This window comes from Accipiter gentilis, chromosome W (genome assembly GCF_929443795.1).
Source record: "Accipiter gentilis chromosome W, bAccGen1.1, whole genome shotgun sequence".
NCBI lineage: Eukaryota > Metazoa > Chordata > Aves > Accipitriformes > Accipitridae > Astur > Astur gentilis.
The window spans coordinates 27,132,195-27,148,404 of NC_064918.1; the positions used below are offsets into that span (position 1 = coordinate 27,132,195).

Below are 16,210 nucleotides of genomic sequence, written 5' to 3' on the forward strand. Positions count from 1 at the left end.
AAGAAAGCCTGTGTTTCCTTTTTATTAGTCGGTGAGGACATAGCTGCTATTTTGTTAATCACGTCCATTGGGATCTGACGACGTCCATCTTGCCATTTTATTCTCAAAAACTGGATCTCCTGTGCAGGTCCCTTGACCTTACTTTCTTTTATGGCAAAACCGGCTTTCAGAAGGATTTGGATTATTTTCTTCCCTTTCTCAAAGACGACTTCTGCCGTGTTGCCCCATTCGATGATGTCATCAATGTATTGCAGGTGTTCCGGAGCTCCACCTTTTTCCAGTGCAGTCTGGATTAGTCCATGGCAAATGGTGGGGCTGTGTTTCCACCCCTGGGGCAGTCGATTCCAAGTGTACTGGACGCCCCTCCAAGTGAAAGCAAACTGAGGCCTGCACTCCGCTGCCAAAGGAATGGAGAAAAATGCATTAGCAATGTCAATTGTGGCATACCACTTAGCTGCCTTTGATTCCAGTTCATATTGAAGCTCTAACATATCTGGTACAGCAGCGCTCAGCGGTGGCGTGACTTCATTCAGCCCACGATAATCTACTGTTAGTCTCCATTTCCCATCAGATTTCTGCAAAGGCCATATGGGACTATTAAAGGGTGAGTGAGTCTTGCTGATCACTCCTTGGCTCTCCAGTTGGCAAATCAGCTTATGGATGGGGATCAGGGAGTCTTGGTTGGTGCAATATTGTCGCTGGTGCACCCTCGTGGTAGCAATTGGCACCTGTTGTTCTTCAGCAACCCCACAAATGAAGGTTCTTGGGAGAGACCCGGCAGGGTAGACAGCTGTTCAATCTCCTCCGTCTCCAATGCAGCTACACCAAAGGCCCAACGGTACCCTTTTGGGTCCTTGAAATACCCCCTCCTGAGATAATCTATACCAAGGATGCACGGGGCCTCTGGGCCAGTCGCAATGGGGTGTTTATGCCACTCATTCCCGGTTAGACTCATTTCAGCTTCCAATACGGTTAGCTCTTGGGATCCCCCTGTCACACCAGAGATACAGATGGGTTCTGCCCCTTTATAACTAGATGGCATTAGGGTACATTGTGCACCAGTGTCCACTAGAGCCTTATATTCCTGTGGGTCTGATGTGCCAGGCCATCGAATCCACACTGTCCAGTAGACTCGGTTGTCCCTCTCCTCCACCTGGCTGGAGGCAGGGCCCCTCTAATTCTGGTTAGAATATCCGTTACTCACTTTCTGCACACGTGAATCAGAAGTCCCTTCAAGGGGATCAGAAATGAGATCAGCCCATCTACTGCGTCTGGGGGACTGCTCACGGGAAACTGGAGCAGCAGTTTTCCAAGAAGAATCCTCTTTTCTGGTTGCTTTTTCTCGCAACTCCTGTACCCGTGCATCCAAGACTGAGGTAGGTTTTCCATCCCACTTCCTCATGTCTTCTCCATGGTCACGCAGGTAAAACCACAGGTTAGCCCGTCGTGTGTACTTTCTTTCTCCTCTCTCTTGGGCAGAGGAACGCTTACTCCCAATAACTGCGATGCGGGCCTGTACAGGTGAGGAGGAGGACAGATCCACTTTGAATTGCTGGAACTCTCGGGACAACTCCTCTACAGCTGAGACACAGGCCCGTAGGGAGGAAGAGAGACTTCCTTCGTATTGCCGGAGTTGGACAGCCAATTCATCCACCGTTTGTCCATAGCCTTCTCTCCAGGACATCACTGCCAATGAGTTGGCATAGGTTGGTGGTGCACTTCGTAGAAACTTCCGCCACATGGGTTGTGTGCATTGGACTTCATCTGGATCTGTGGGTGACTGCGCATTTTCTGGATCATTATAAATCACCTCCAGCACGTCTAATTCCCTCAGGTACTGGATACCTCTCTCCATGGTGGTCCACTTGCCTTGGTGACATGTAACTTCATCCCTGAAGGGGTATCTTTCCTTTACACCTAACAGAAGTCGCCTCCAGAGGCTGAGGACTTGTGTTTTTCTCCCAATCGCCTTGTCGATGCCCCCTTCCCTAGACAGAGATCCCAACTGCTTGGCTTCCTTACCCTCTAATTCCACACTACTAGCCCCACTATCCCAGCATCGGAGCAGCCAGGTAACAATGTGCTCACCTGGGTGGTGGCTAAAATCTTTTCCCATGTCACGCAACTCACTCATGGATAGGGATCGGGTAATTATTTCAGGTTCTGCCTCTTCCTCTTGTTCTCGCGATGACCCTGGTTCATCTTCATCTCTCACTAAGCGAACTGATTTCTTTGTGTGTTTCTTTCTTTTTCTGTACAGGGGCTACTGATCTGGCACAGGCTGGTTCTCTGGTTTAGCTGCAGTGTCTGTCACCGGGGTAGGGGTAGTCATGGTACCTGTTGTCGTGGTAGGGGCAGCCACGGTGCTTGTTGTCGGGGTAGGGGCAGCCAAGGTGTCTGTTGTCAGGGTTTGGGTAGCCACGGTGCATGTTGTCCTGTTTTCCATCTTTTCCCCCTTTCCCCCCTGAGGGTGCTGCATAATATCAAGCAGTGTTTAGTAGATACTGGCCAGGGCCCAGCACAGTGCAGCGAGTTGTACGTCTTTGGAATAGCCACAGCATTTGTCTTTCAAATATTCTACCACTTCATGAGTGTTCTGTAGTTGTTTGGGAGTGAACTTCCAAGCCACTGGAGGTGAGAAGTTCTCTAGATACCTGCCCATATCTTCCCACATGCTGTGCCACCCATGAATATCCAGCTTTGGGGCAGATCTCTGGGTGGTCCTCTTAAAGAGCCTTTTTGTAGCCCTAAAGAAGACCTGAAAAATATTCAGGAGGCATAGCACTAACAGCACACTGGCTTGCGCATCCCAAGGATATTCAAAATTCTCGAAAGCTGTTGTAATTAGTCGGAAGGAGGAAAGGGAGGCAAATGGACGCGGGGGAGTATCCCCCCCTAACTTCCCCATGGATGGGGTGTAATTACCAATAAAATCCGACAGAAGGTGCCCAAAGTATGGAAATGATATCACTGCCTCATACAGATACCAGCTTAACCTCAGACCAGTGATGTAATCATTTCACAAGTCGACATTGCCCAGTACAGCAAAATTATAATCCCAATCACTCTCCCAGAGATGAGATACGCAACTACAGGCAATACATAGAGCATATAAGAGCTTACAAAACGCCACCATGGAAACAAATGAAACAACATTGTGACTAACATCTATTTATCTAAGAAATGCGTTTGACAAATTTGTTTCAACATGCTCTGGCCAGATCTGTCGTTATCTCAACCCTTTCTGCCGCACGTTGGGCGCCAAAAAAGGACTGTCGTGGTTTCAGCCCAACCGGTAACAAAGGACCACGCAGCCGCTCGCTCACTCCTCTGCCCCCCTCCGGTGGGATGGGGAGGAGACGGAGGAGAGAAAAGAAAAAGAAACTGGAACCTCGAGGGTTGAGATAAAGGCAGTTTACTGGGACAACACAAAAAAAATTACAACAACGGTACTAATGAAAAAGTATACAAAAAGAGTGATGCACAGTGCAACTGCTCACCACCCGGGACCCGACGCTCCGCCACTTACCCCACCGAAAACAGAGAGCACCCCCCGACCGCTCCGCATTTTTACACTAAGGATGATGTCACATGGTATGGAATAGCTCCTTGGCTAGTTCAGGTCAGCTGCCCCGGCTATGCCCCCACCTCCCAGGTTCCTGTAAAAATTAACTCTATCCTAGCTGAACCCAGGACAATGCGACAGTGATTTAACAAGATTTAATGGCAAGGTTCACTTGATATATACTGCATGGAGGACACGGTCAGACAAAACTGTCAATGAGACCCTCCCATTGAGTCACGAGGTTCAGAAAGGACCCCCTTGCGTTCTAAACTCCTTTCCAGAGAGGAGTCTAGATGTGGCTAGATCCACTCCTAGTCCCAGACTTGGTCAATGGTTTATGTTTAAAGGATTATCTGTGTGCAATCAATCCTTTATATCACTTTACATCATCTAGTCCAACCCCCCTGCAATGAGCAAGGACATCTTCAACTACATCAGGTTGCTCAGAGCCCTGTCCAACGTGACCTTGAATATTTCCAGGGATGGTGCATCTACCACCTCTCTGGGCAACCTGTGTCAGTGTTTCACCACCCTCATCATAAAAAATTTCTTCCATATATCTAGTTTAAATCTACCCTCTTTTAGTTTAAAACCATTACCCCTTGTCCTGTCACTACAGGCCCTACTAAGAAGTTTGTCCTCATCTTTCTTATAAGCCCCCTTTAAGTATTGAAAGGCTGTAATAAGGCCTCCCCAGAGCCTTCTCTTCTCCAGGCTGAACATCCCCAAGTCTATCAGCCTTTCCTCATAGGAGAGGTGTTCCAGCCCTCTGATCATCTTTGTGGCCCTCCTCTGGATCCACTCCAACAGGTCCATGTCATTCCTGTATTGAGTACTCCAGAGCTTGATGCAGTACTCCAGGTGGGGTCTCACCAGAGCAGAGCAGAGGGGCAGAATAACCTCCCTTGACCTGCTGACCACGCTTCTTTGTATGCAGTGCAGGATACAATTGGCTTTCTGGGCTGCGAGTGCACATTGCAGAGTCATGTCCAGCTTTTCATCCACCAGTACTCCCAAGTCCTTCTCCTCAGGGCTGCTCTTAATCCCTTCATCCTCCAGCCTGTATTGATACTGGGGATTGCCCTGACCCAGGTGCAGGATCTTGCCTTGGCCTTGTTGATCCTCATAGTTCATATGGGCCCACTTCTTGAGCTTGTCAAGGTCCCTCTGGATGGCATTCCATCCCTCAGGCATGTCAACCACACCACTCAGCTTGGTGTCGTCTTTAAACTTGCTGAGGGTGCACTCAATCCCACTATGTCATTGATGAAGATAATAAACAGTACTGGTCCCAATACAGACCCCTGAGGGTCACCACTCATCACTGATCTCCGTCTGGACATTGAGCCGTTGACCACTACCCTCTGGATGCAACCATCCAACCAATTCCTCATCCACCAAACAGTCCATCCATCAAATCCATCTCTCTCCAATTTAGAGAGAAGAATGTTGTTGGGGACCATGGCAAAGGCCTTACAGAAGTCCAGATAGATGACATCTGTAGCTCTTCCCTTGTCTACTGATGTAGACACTCCATCATAGATGGCCATGAGGTTGGTCAGGCAAGATGACTGAGGGTCTGGAGCACCTTTCATATGAGGAGAGGCTGAGAGAGCTTGGACTCTTCAGCCTGGAGAAGTCTCAGGGGGATCTTATCAATGTGTTTTAATACTTGATGGGAGGGAGTAATGAAGAAGAGGGAGCCAGACTCTTCTAAGTAGTGTTCAGTGACAGGACAAGAGGTAATGGGCACAAATTAAAACACATGAAATTCCATCTGAACCCCCCAAAAATACTTTTTTACTGTGAGGGTGGTCAAACACTGGACCAGGTTGCCCAGAGAGGTTGTGGAGTCTCCATCCTTGGAGATATTAAAAATATGACGGGACACAGTCTTGGGCAACTTGCTCTATGTAACCCTGCTTGAGCAGGGTGGTTGGACTAGCTGATTTGAAGAGGTCCCTTCCAACCTAAATGATTATGTGATTCTGTGAAATAGAATTTATTTTTAAGATTAGAAAAACTGATAGCATTTTATTTTGATATACTTAAGGTCTGTAAAATCAACAAGGTCTTAAAATGAAAACAGGATAAAATGCAGAAGCATCTATTAAAAAAATAAAGTATTAAATTGAAGAGGAGATGATAGCAGGTTGTATGAGGAAACCTAGAATGCTGGAGAAGAACTCAGAGAGAAAAAATGGAATAATATATTAAATAATTTTTCTTTGTTAGTACCTAGGAAGACTCAAAATATATTATTCTCGAGTTTTGGGTAGGAGTACTGTTACAGAATGGGTACTTGTCTGCAGCTTTAAAAAAGAATTATATTTTTCTTTTCAGATTACACATTGCTCAGTATGCATGTAGTTATTGTGAAATATTAATAAGTTATTAATAAGTTATTATCAAGATTTATAAATTATATGGTTATGCTAATAATGGATTTCTAATGTTTATTCTACTATAGTGGATAGGAGATAAGTAACATTATGAATTTCTCTGTAGAAATGAGTAGGTTCAGTCATTTAGTCCTTATAATCAGACTACCCACAGAAGAGTGTGTGTATGCACGTGTAGACATGAACTTGTGTTCAGACACAAACTTGCTCGATCTGCCTTCCATCTGTGCATCTGGAACACTGAGTGTATGAGAATGCCCGTGGCACTGTGTTACTGCTGTAGTGAGTGTAGGGAAACAGCAGGGGAAGTACAGGGAAAGAATTATCTTAATGTGCAGAGAAGCAACACAAGATGTTTTCTTTCTGCCTGCAGGCTAGTGCTGAAATTCTCATCACAAGATAACATGTAAATATGCACCAGACACCTCTTCCTCGTGATCTGATGTTTTATACATTAGGAGAGTGAAAAATTGAGATGTGATGTAGAGATTAGATATGTTTCCATTCTTGTGCTTTGGGGGATTTTAATTGGGGGTGTGTATTTGTTTTTTTAAAAGTATGTAGGAAATAGAGGGAGTGTGAGGAAGAGCTCTTATTTCTGATTCATTTGAACTTAAATGCAACCTTTGGACCACTTAAAATGTTGTGGTCTCTCATTTTTCTACCTCGGCCAAATTCAGAGTTTGCAAATAAATATTTACTTGTAAATAAAAAAGCTCATAAAAATTATATAAATGTTAGCTCTGTGATCTTGATTTTGAATGTGAAAAATAGAACCAAGTAAGTTTCTTCTGGCTTGTGTATTATTGTCGGTCTCTTTTGTATTCATAAATGAATTAAGAATTCCATGAAGAAAGAGTGAAATAGAGTCCAGTTTGTAGTCCAATAGCTATGTAAGTGCTATCATTTTATTGAAATTGTGACAACTTTAAGTTGTCACAATAAAACAAGCAAGTAGAATTATGAATATTAATATTATGAATATGTCATGTAAGAAAATTCCATTTGCATATGGTAACTATTCTGACAACACTATGTGTTAAAGGTATAAAATAGTACCCACCAAACAGACCTGCAGACAGAATGCTAGGAAGCATGAGTAAATAAAAATTTCCAAGTTGCTATGCACACATACACTTTCTGTCCAAATTAAAGGAGGGGAAGAGGGGCAGAGGAGGGTTTTCATTATTTGGCAATTTATTCTGTAAATGGAAAATTAAATCTTATTCTTCTCCATCTATACAAACACCTATTCAGAAACAGGTAGTAAAAGCCAACTAAGTAATTGAAGTAAATTGCCAAATTTTACTATATACTGTTGATAACTACTGACAGATTTTTCCCAGTATCTTTTCCAATCCTATATTTATTTAGGCTTCAGGCTCGAATAGCTCACAGAATCCAAGAACTGGAGAACTTGCCTGGCTCTTTGCCTCCTGATCTGCGAAACAAAGCTACAGTGGAGTTGAAGGCACTTAGGTTACTGAATTTCCAGCGCCAGGTAATGCCTTTTGCTGCAGGGAAGTTCTTGCAGTGCTCACAGTCAAATGTGATGTTGTGGCATGTGTCAGATTTTACAGCAGCACTGACCTTAAACAGGAGATTTTGTACAAGAGCACACTTTACTGATAAGAAAAAATTATCAGAAATGTTTAACTTGTTATTTATTTTGTTTTATTACTGAATATGTACATGTGTTCTCTCTCCCTCCTGCTCCATCCTCCAGTATAAGTTGTAATCCTAGAATTGTGGTAGTTTTTCATTAAAATAATGGCAGTGGCACAGAGACACAAGAGAAGGACAGGCTGCAAGTGCATTTTCAACACAAATCATAATAGATGTAATTTTCATTACACACTTTATACCTGTCATGGGTCTTTTATTGGTGAGAGTTAAATGCTCTTAGTGTTGTTTGTAACATTTCTCTGTAATCTGTGTTCATCATTCCCACTGTGACACACAGACTGTGAAAATTAAGCCTAACAAAAGCACATCTAAGATACAAGTAAGTTAGGTCTTGAATATGTGTAACAGCATCTGAATTTCAGAAAGGGAGTCACATTGCCAGACCATTCTGGGCCCCTTGTCATTGGCTTGCCTGTTTGGCCTAGAAGCAGCAGAGATGTGATGTGTCAGACCAAGCAAAAACAGTTCCTGGAAGAAGTCTTTGGTAATATTTGTACCATGTTATCTACATCTTCCTTCCTACTGACTGTCATGGTTTAACCCCAGCCAGCAACTAAGCACCACGCAGCCGCTCACTCACTCCACCCCACCCAGTGGGATGGGGGAGAAAATCGGGGGAAAAAAAAGTAAAACTCATGGGTTGAAATAAGAACGGTTTAATAGAACAGAAAAGAAGAAACTAATAATGATAATGATAACACTAATAAAATGACAATAGTAGTAATAAAAGTATTGGAATGTACAAATGATGCACAGGGCAATTGCTCACCACCCACCAATCGATGCCCAGTTAGTCCCCGAGTGGCGATCCCCCCACCCCCACTCCCCCCAGTTTATATACTAGATTTGATGTCACATGGTATGGAATACCCCATTGGCCACTTTGGGTCAGGTGCCCTGGCTGTGTCCTGTGCCAACTTCTTGTGCCCCTCCAGCTTTCTCACTGGCTGGGCATGAGAAGCTGAAAAATCCTTGACTTTAGACTAAACATTACTTAGCAACAACTGAAAACATCAGTGTGTTATCAACATTCTTCTCATACCTAGCTCAAAAACATAGCACTATACCAGCTACTCAGAAGACAATCAACTCTATCCCAGATGAAACGCTTTCTGTCCTACAGAACTTGAAGATTTATTTAGGGAGACAGACCTTTCTGCTACAACTGAAGAGTTGCAGAACTGTAATGGAAAGGGAAGAGGAAGCTGGGGGGTGTCCTGCACCACTAAAATTTTACTTTACTGTATTACTAATTAAAGTTGTTCTTGTGTGCGTGAAAAATGGGGTTTTTTTGAACTGTTGCTTTTTTCTCACCGGTAGCTAAGACAAGAGGTAGTAGCCTGCATGCGTCGTGACACAACACTAGAGACATCACTAAACTGCAAAGCCTACAAGAGAAGCAAGCGCCAGACTCTGAGGGAGGCCCGTATGACAGAAAAGCTTGAGAAACAGCAGAAGATAGAACAAGAGAGGAAACGTAGACAGAAACACCTGGTATTTTAACTCCTGTTAACTTTTCTCCCAGACATGGAAATGCCATTCAGTTGATTGTTGCATCTTGTTATGATCTGCTAGTCATTGTCATTTTATATTTTATTCACCTCTGGAGACTGAGGCACAAGAAAATAAATTTATGCAATAAACAAGCATAAATCTCTAAAATTACAACTCTTGTATTCCTAATCTCAAACCTTGTGCTGTCAAATCTCTGAATTAAATTGTTTTCTTTCTCTAGGAATACCTGAACAGCATATTGCAGCATGCTAAAGATTTTAAAGAATACCACCGGTCAGTGTCTGGGAAAATACAGAAAATTTCTAAAGCTGTGGCAACTTGGCATGCCAACACTGAACGTGAGCAGAAAAAGGAAACTGAGAGAATTGAGAAAGAAAGAATGAGAAGACTAATGGTAAGGAATGGGGGAAGGGGTCTGACAAGTTTGGCTAAAATTACATACAGTCTGATGTACACCCTCAGGTGCTTATGTATGCTCTTTTCAGAATAAAATCTCTTTAATTCAAGAAGTTTAAAAAGTATAAACCTAAATCTAATGCAGAAGAGTCCCTTGGATTTCTAATGATGGTAGTGAATTTGATAGTGTTCACTTTCAGCTATAGCTGCTTTTTTCTTTAGATTTCTGATAATATATAATTGTCTTTTACTATTGGGTTTATGTGGCAAGGTTTTAGTAGTGGGGTGGATACAGGGGTGACTTCTGTGAGAAGCTGCTAGAAGTTTCCCCTATGTCCAACAGAGCCAATGCCAGCTGGCTCCAAGACGGACCCGCTGCTGGCCAAGGCCGAGCCAATCAGTGACAGTGGTAGTGCCTCTGTGATAACATATTTAAGAAGGACTGTTGTGGTTTAACCCCAGCCAGCAACTAAGCACCACGCAGCTGCTCACTCACTCCCCCCCACCCAGTGGGATGGGGGAGAAAATAGGGAAAAAAAAAAGTAAAACTCGTGGGTTGAGATAAGAACGGTTTAATAGAACAGAAAAGAAGAAACTAATAATGATAATGATAACACTAATAAAATGACAACAGTAGTAATAAAAGGATTGGAATGTACAAATGATGCGCAGAGCAATTGCTCACCACCCGCCGACTGACACCCAGCTAGTCCCCGAGTGGCGATCCCCCCACCTCCACTCCCCCCAGTTTATACACTAGATTTGACGTCACATGGTATGGAATACCCCATTGGCCACTTTGGGTCAGGTGCCCTGGCTGTGTCCTGTGCCAACTTCTTGTGCCCCTCCAGCTTTCTCACTGGCTGGGCATGAGAAGCTGAAAAATCCTTGACTTGAGACTAAACACTACTTAGCAACAACTGAAAACATCAGTGTTATCAACATTCTTTGTATACTGAACTCAAAACATAGCACTGTACCAGCTACTAGGAAGATAATTAACTCTATCCCAGCTGAAACCAGGACAAAGGGAAAAAAATTGCTGCGGCACAGAAACTGCAACCGGAGAGAGGAGTGAGAACATGTAAGAGAAACAACCCTGCAGGCACCAAGGTCAGTGAAGAAGGAGGGGAGGAGGTGCTCTAGGCGCCAGAGCAGAGATTCCCTTGCAGCCCGTGGTGAAGACCCTGGTGAGGCAGGCTGTCCCCCTGCAGTCCAGGGAGGTCCACGGTGGAGCAGATATCCACCTGCAGCCTGTGGAGGACCCCACGCCAGAGCAGGTGGGTTCCCAAAGGAGGCTGTGACCCCGTGGGAAGCCCGCGCTGGAGCAGGTTCCTGGCAGGACCTGCGGATCTGTGGAGAGAGGAGCCCACGGAGCAGGTTTTCTGGCAGGACTTGTGACCCCGTGGGGGACCCACGCTGGAGCAGCGTGCTCCTGAAGGACTGCACGCAGTGGAAGGGACCCATGCTGGAGCAGTTTGTGAAGAACTGCAGCCTGTGGGAAGGACCCACGTTGGAGAAGTTTGTGGAGGACTGTCTCCTGTGGGAGGGACCCCATGCTGGAGCAGGGGAAGACTGTGAGGAGTCCTGCCCCTGAAGACGATGGAGCAGCAGAGACAGCGTGTTATGAACTGATCGTAACCCCCATTCCCCGTCCCCCTGCGCCACTGGAGGGGGGGTAGGTAGACAATCCAGGAGTGAAGCTGTGCCTGGGAAGAAGGGAGGTGTGGTGGGAAGGTGTTTTAAGATTTGGTTTTATTTCTCATTACTCTCCTCTGGTTTGATTGGCAATAAATTAAGTTAATTTTCCCTAAATCAAGTCTGTTTTGCCCGTGATGGTAATTGGTTGAGTGATCTCTCCCTGTCCTTATCTCGACCCACGAGCCTTTTGTTATATTTTCTCTCCCCTGTCCAGTCGAGGAGGGGGAGTGATAGAGCAGCTTTGGTAGGCACCTGGTGTCCGCCACACTTTTCTACAGGCTTAAAAACTTGTCATTCGTGCATATCACAGCCTCTTTTGTATAACATCACTTAATCTCTTTGTCATGTCAACATTTTTTACAATATTGCAGAGATATTCAAGTTATTTAGTATACAAGTACTGTGTATTCTTTCTAGCTATTATAGTTTTGAAGGCTACTTATGATTAACTTTTTATGGTATTACTCAGAAACTGTGTATTTTCACACTTACATATCCAATAGCAGTAAATATATGCATTTTTTTCCTGGGAACTGATGGCAGTCAGCTATAGTTCCTCTTGCTGCTATTATTTCTTATTCTCTCCCTTCTTTGCACCTGAACAATACCAGTTGCACTTTTTTTATAAAAACAGGATATAATGGTTTTGTATATAACCATGTCTCTTCAGAATGCTGTGGAATTCATCAGTGGACTACTTACATTTCAGGAGTTAAAATATCTCTGTCTTAGAATTTAAAATATAGACAGATTAGTTTTTATGTACAAGTGTGTTAGCAACCAGTGTTAGATTGATTTTCTTCTGAAAAACTTCTACCAGACACTGGGTAACTCTAATACTTTTTTTTATATTGTTGAAACCTACAAGACAGTAGGTGACAGGGAAAATATAGATTCTCAGTCAGCAATTGAATGACACAGTGTAACAACAACATAGAAGTTAATGGGAATTGGCACGTTTTCATTGAAACACAGTGCTAATAAAACCCCAAATATTTAAGGTGATATGAAATAAAACTTTAATCCTTGTCCAAAATCAATGCCCACCAAGCAGAAGGAATGAACAGTTTGGTTTTAAATCACCAATGAGGATTAAAAGTGCATATGAAATGTAACTGAAGGACTTGCAGAAGAGAACAAATGTTTAGGCCCTATGGCTTTTCTCAAGGTTACATACCAATCTACATTATAGAGCATCTTTACACTATCAATAGAGACAATTGCCAACGGTTTATCTGTTCAAGCTGTTACAATGTTAATTATCAGATAAAAATATGATGACTTTACAGAAGTCTCATTGTTTTAAAAATATTTTTTAGATTCTGAGGTGAATGAGCTTATGTCACTCTGAAATATATGATATATGGTAAAGAAGTCCACAGCTAATAAATACAAGATGGATTTGTATGTCCAGAAATGTCACAAAACACTAATATCCAGTGCTTCTTCCTAAAACCTCTTACCCAAAGCCTGTGACTCAGATCTGCTATCAAAGACACAGCACTCAGTAGCCATCTTCAACTGGGTTTTGCAGTCAGAAGCACTTACCCTGTTCCCTGCTAAAAGCTTAATTAAATTTTCATGGAAAAGCAAACCAAAATGACACTAATTATGTGTGTTATGTTAGTGGAGTTATTTCCCCTGTTTAAATTTAGTCCAACTGTGATATGTTCTTACAGTTTTTACAGAACTTTAATTCAGTGTAACCAGAAGTTACTCTTCTATATACTAGAAATTTCTAAATACTTCATGTCATCTCAGACACTTGGGCTAGCCTAGGAAAATAGGCTATGTTTAAAAGTATGATAGCATACTTTTTAACCAAAGCATCTTAAATAATAGTGTTAAATTCCTTACACAGATTGTCCTTAGATAACTAGGATTAGCAATGGTGATTGTGTCCCAGGGACATTCCTGAACATTTATATATCGCATGCAAGAATGTTCATGATATGGTTCAAAAGATCTCACCAAGAAAAAGATAGTATGTATAGAGGAAATACCTTGACTAGGTTATAATCATACTATATTTAATTGTAATAGTCATAGAAGCTTACTTTTTGAGCACTGTAGTTCTGTTGTCTTGAATGCTGAAAATGGATTTTACCTTGCAAGTTCTTGCCAGGTTACTGCAGTTCTGGTATGTCTCCAGAAAGGTAGGAGTTTGTTCATATTTCACAACTGTGCTATTTTTATTGAAAGTAATGGTCTTCAAAATATTTCTTATTTTTGTTTGGTTTTATAAGGCCCTGTATACTTCTTCAATTATTAATTTATTCACTGAGTTATCTTGGCCAAGATCTGCAGTGGGCTGTGTGATGCTTGTCTTATATTTCCTGATATGCATAGAGATGTCATTATATCTTTCTGGCAAGCATAAGTAATATTTCCTGCTATGCCCTAACAACATACTTATGCAGTGCTGTAAGGATATGGGAGTTGCTGAACTGACTCAGAGATGTGGCTGATCTGGTCTGATATCCTGTTTCTAACAGTGGCCAGCATCAGATTCTGCACAGGAAGATGAAACAACACCAGAGTAGATAGATGATGCATAATCTGCCCTAAGCAAAATTTTTTGGTAACACCTGACAGATAAAGATTATTACTTATACTGGGTAAAGGACCAAATAAGAGTTAGGCATCTGGGTCCCATTATCTTTCTATGAGAATAGGGGATAACTGTACTTCGTGCTTTTGAAAAATCTTCTCTGTAATGTGTCTTATCAATTGCCTCAGTTTCCCAGCATTGTAACTTGTCTGATGTGCTGTCGTAGAATTTTTTTCTCTTCTCAGTCCTGTTGTAGAATGCTCCCCCCCCCAAGAGCAGGAGATATTTAAGGTAACACATCATCATTAAGACTGCAACTGTAGGTTCTTCTTAGGAACATTTGTCTCATGGATAATATTTGTCCTGTATTGCTAGGCTGAAGATGAAGAAGGCTACCGCAAGTTGATTGACCAAAAGAAAGATAGACGCCTAGCCTACTTATTGCAGCAGACAGATGAGTATGTGGCTAATCTGACCAATCTGGTATGGGAGCACAAACAGGCACAAGCAGCCAAAGAGAAGAAAAAGAGGAGGAGAAAAAAGAAGGCAAGTAGCTAAACCTAACATTTTTATCCCACTTCCCTCTCAAATACCATTTTAACATTGGTAAATGCAGTGACCTCCAGTTGTCTTACAGAGATCGGAGTGTCTGAAATCTGCATTGCCAAATTCTTAACATTGAATGAATTCATATTTCTCTGAAGTCTGTTGTAGGAAATGCTGTATTTTTCCCATGCTACCATTATTCCAAAGATGGAAAGAAGAAGATGGGATTAGAAACCTGTGGGCTGTAAACATTTGAATTACTGATAAACTTCCTATAGGCAAAAATGGACAATTTTGAAATGACTGAAATAAAAAATATTACTTATTCCCCTCTATCCATCTCCAAGACAGCTGTACATTTAATTTAGAATATATTTTTAACAGAGAAAATGGCCTGTGCCTCCAAAGTACAGATGTAGCTTCTCCTGGACCAGAAATACAGTAGGCTAGCCATGTACCAGGCACAGATTTACCAAGGCAACTAAGAGGGTTGTAGATTTCCCATTAATACTGCTAAGTGCTGTGAGTGCAGTAGTACCTGTATATGTATCCCCCCTACATCCATCAATATCTTTATTTGCATTCAGCCCAGGTTATGAATATGCAAAGTGAAAAACTGTTCGTGCTCTACAATGCGTTCATCATATAAAATGGTTTTTATGCTCATAGCTTGACTATAATAGTTTTGCCTCTGTTATAGAAGGCAGAAGAAAATGCAGAAGGAATGGGATCTGGTCTTGGTCCTGATGGAGAGGTATGAATTTCACAAGCCTTTTTAGTTTGTGTTGTTAGTTGGTTTAATTTTCACAGAGCTTGTTATAACTTATAGTGATGGTAAAAGATTAAAGTGTATGCCAGACATTTGACCTCTTTGTTCAGTTAGTACTCTGTAGGGCTTTTGCATGTGACTAAGAGCCATGTATACACTCAGAGAGAGTGCAAAAATGAAACTGATTTGCAGAAATTAGTTCAAAAGGTGCCTACACATCTAGATTCTCTAAGGTTGAGGGTAGCAAGTGTGCATGCTAAGGTCCTCATAAGACACACACAGAGATCACAATATTAATCAATTCAGTCTTACCTGAAAGAAAAGAAAATACAATAACATGAATGTACAAGCATACGTATCTTATAGAATAGAATAGTTCCAGTTGCAAGGGACCTACAATGATCATCTAGTCCAACTGCCTGACCACTTCAGGGCTGACCAAAACTTAAAGCATCTTATTAAGGGCATTGTCCAAATGCTTCTTAAATGCTGACAGGCATGGGGCATCAACAACCTCTCTAGGAAGCCTGTTCCAGTGTTTGACTACCCTCTCAGTAAAGAAATGCTTCCTAATGTCTAGTCTAAACCTCCCCTGACTCAACTTTGAACCATTCCCACGCGTCTTGTCACTGGGTACCAGGGAGAAGAGATCAGCACCTCCCTTTCGACTCCCCTCCTCAGGAAGCTGTAGAGAGCAATGAGGTCGCCCTTCAGTCTCCTTCTCTCCAAGCTAGACAAACCCAGAGTCCTTAGCCGCTCCTCATAGGACATGCCTTCCAGCCCTTTCACCAGCTTTGTTGCCCTCCTCTGGAAGAATTCAAGTACCTTAACATCCTTCTTAAATTGTGGGGCCCAGAACTGCACACAGTACTCAAGGTGAGGCTGCACCAATGCTAAATACAGCGGGACAATCACCTCTTTTGACTGGCTGGTTATACTGTGTTGAATGCACCCCAGAATGCGGTTTGCCCTCTTGGCTGCCAGGGCATGCTGCTGACTCCTATTGAGCCTGCTGTCAACCAGCACCCCCAGATCCCTTTCTGCAGGGCTGCTCTCCAGCCACTCCTCTCCCAGTCTAT

The 16,210-nt window shown here is 42.7% G+C and overlaps 1 protein-coding gene across 3 annotated transcripts in view; it reads left to right on the top strand.

Moving 5' to 3' along the window:
• LOC126035439 (probable global transcription activator SNF2L2) overlaps positions 1-16,210 on the top strand; it is a 247,371-nt gene that overhangs the window by 74,973 nt on the left and 156,188 nt on the right. For 2 of the 3 annotated variants that reach the window (XM_049793992.1, XM_049793993.1), the window contains exon 1: positions 15,067-15,116. In XM_049793992.1, coding sequence (XP_049649949.1) covers positions 15,087-15,116 — 30 coding nt within the window. In that variant the 5' untranslated portion in view covers positions 15,067-15,086. Of the gene's footprint in view, positions 1-7,341; positions 7,469-8,973; positions 9,148-9,388; positions 9,563-14,191; positions 14,363-15,062; positions 15,117-16,210 lie in introns of those variants that run through there. The other variant, XM_049793996.1, reaches the window with a different exon arrangement.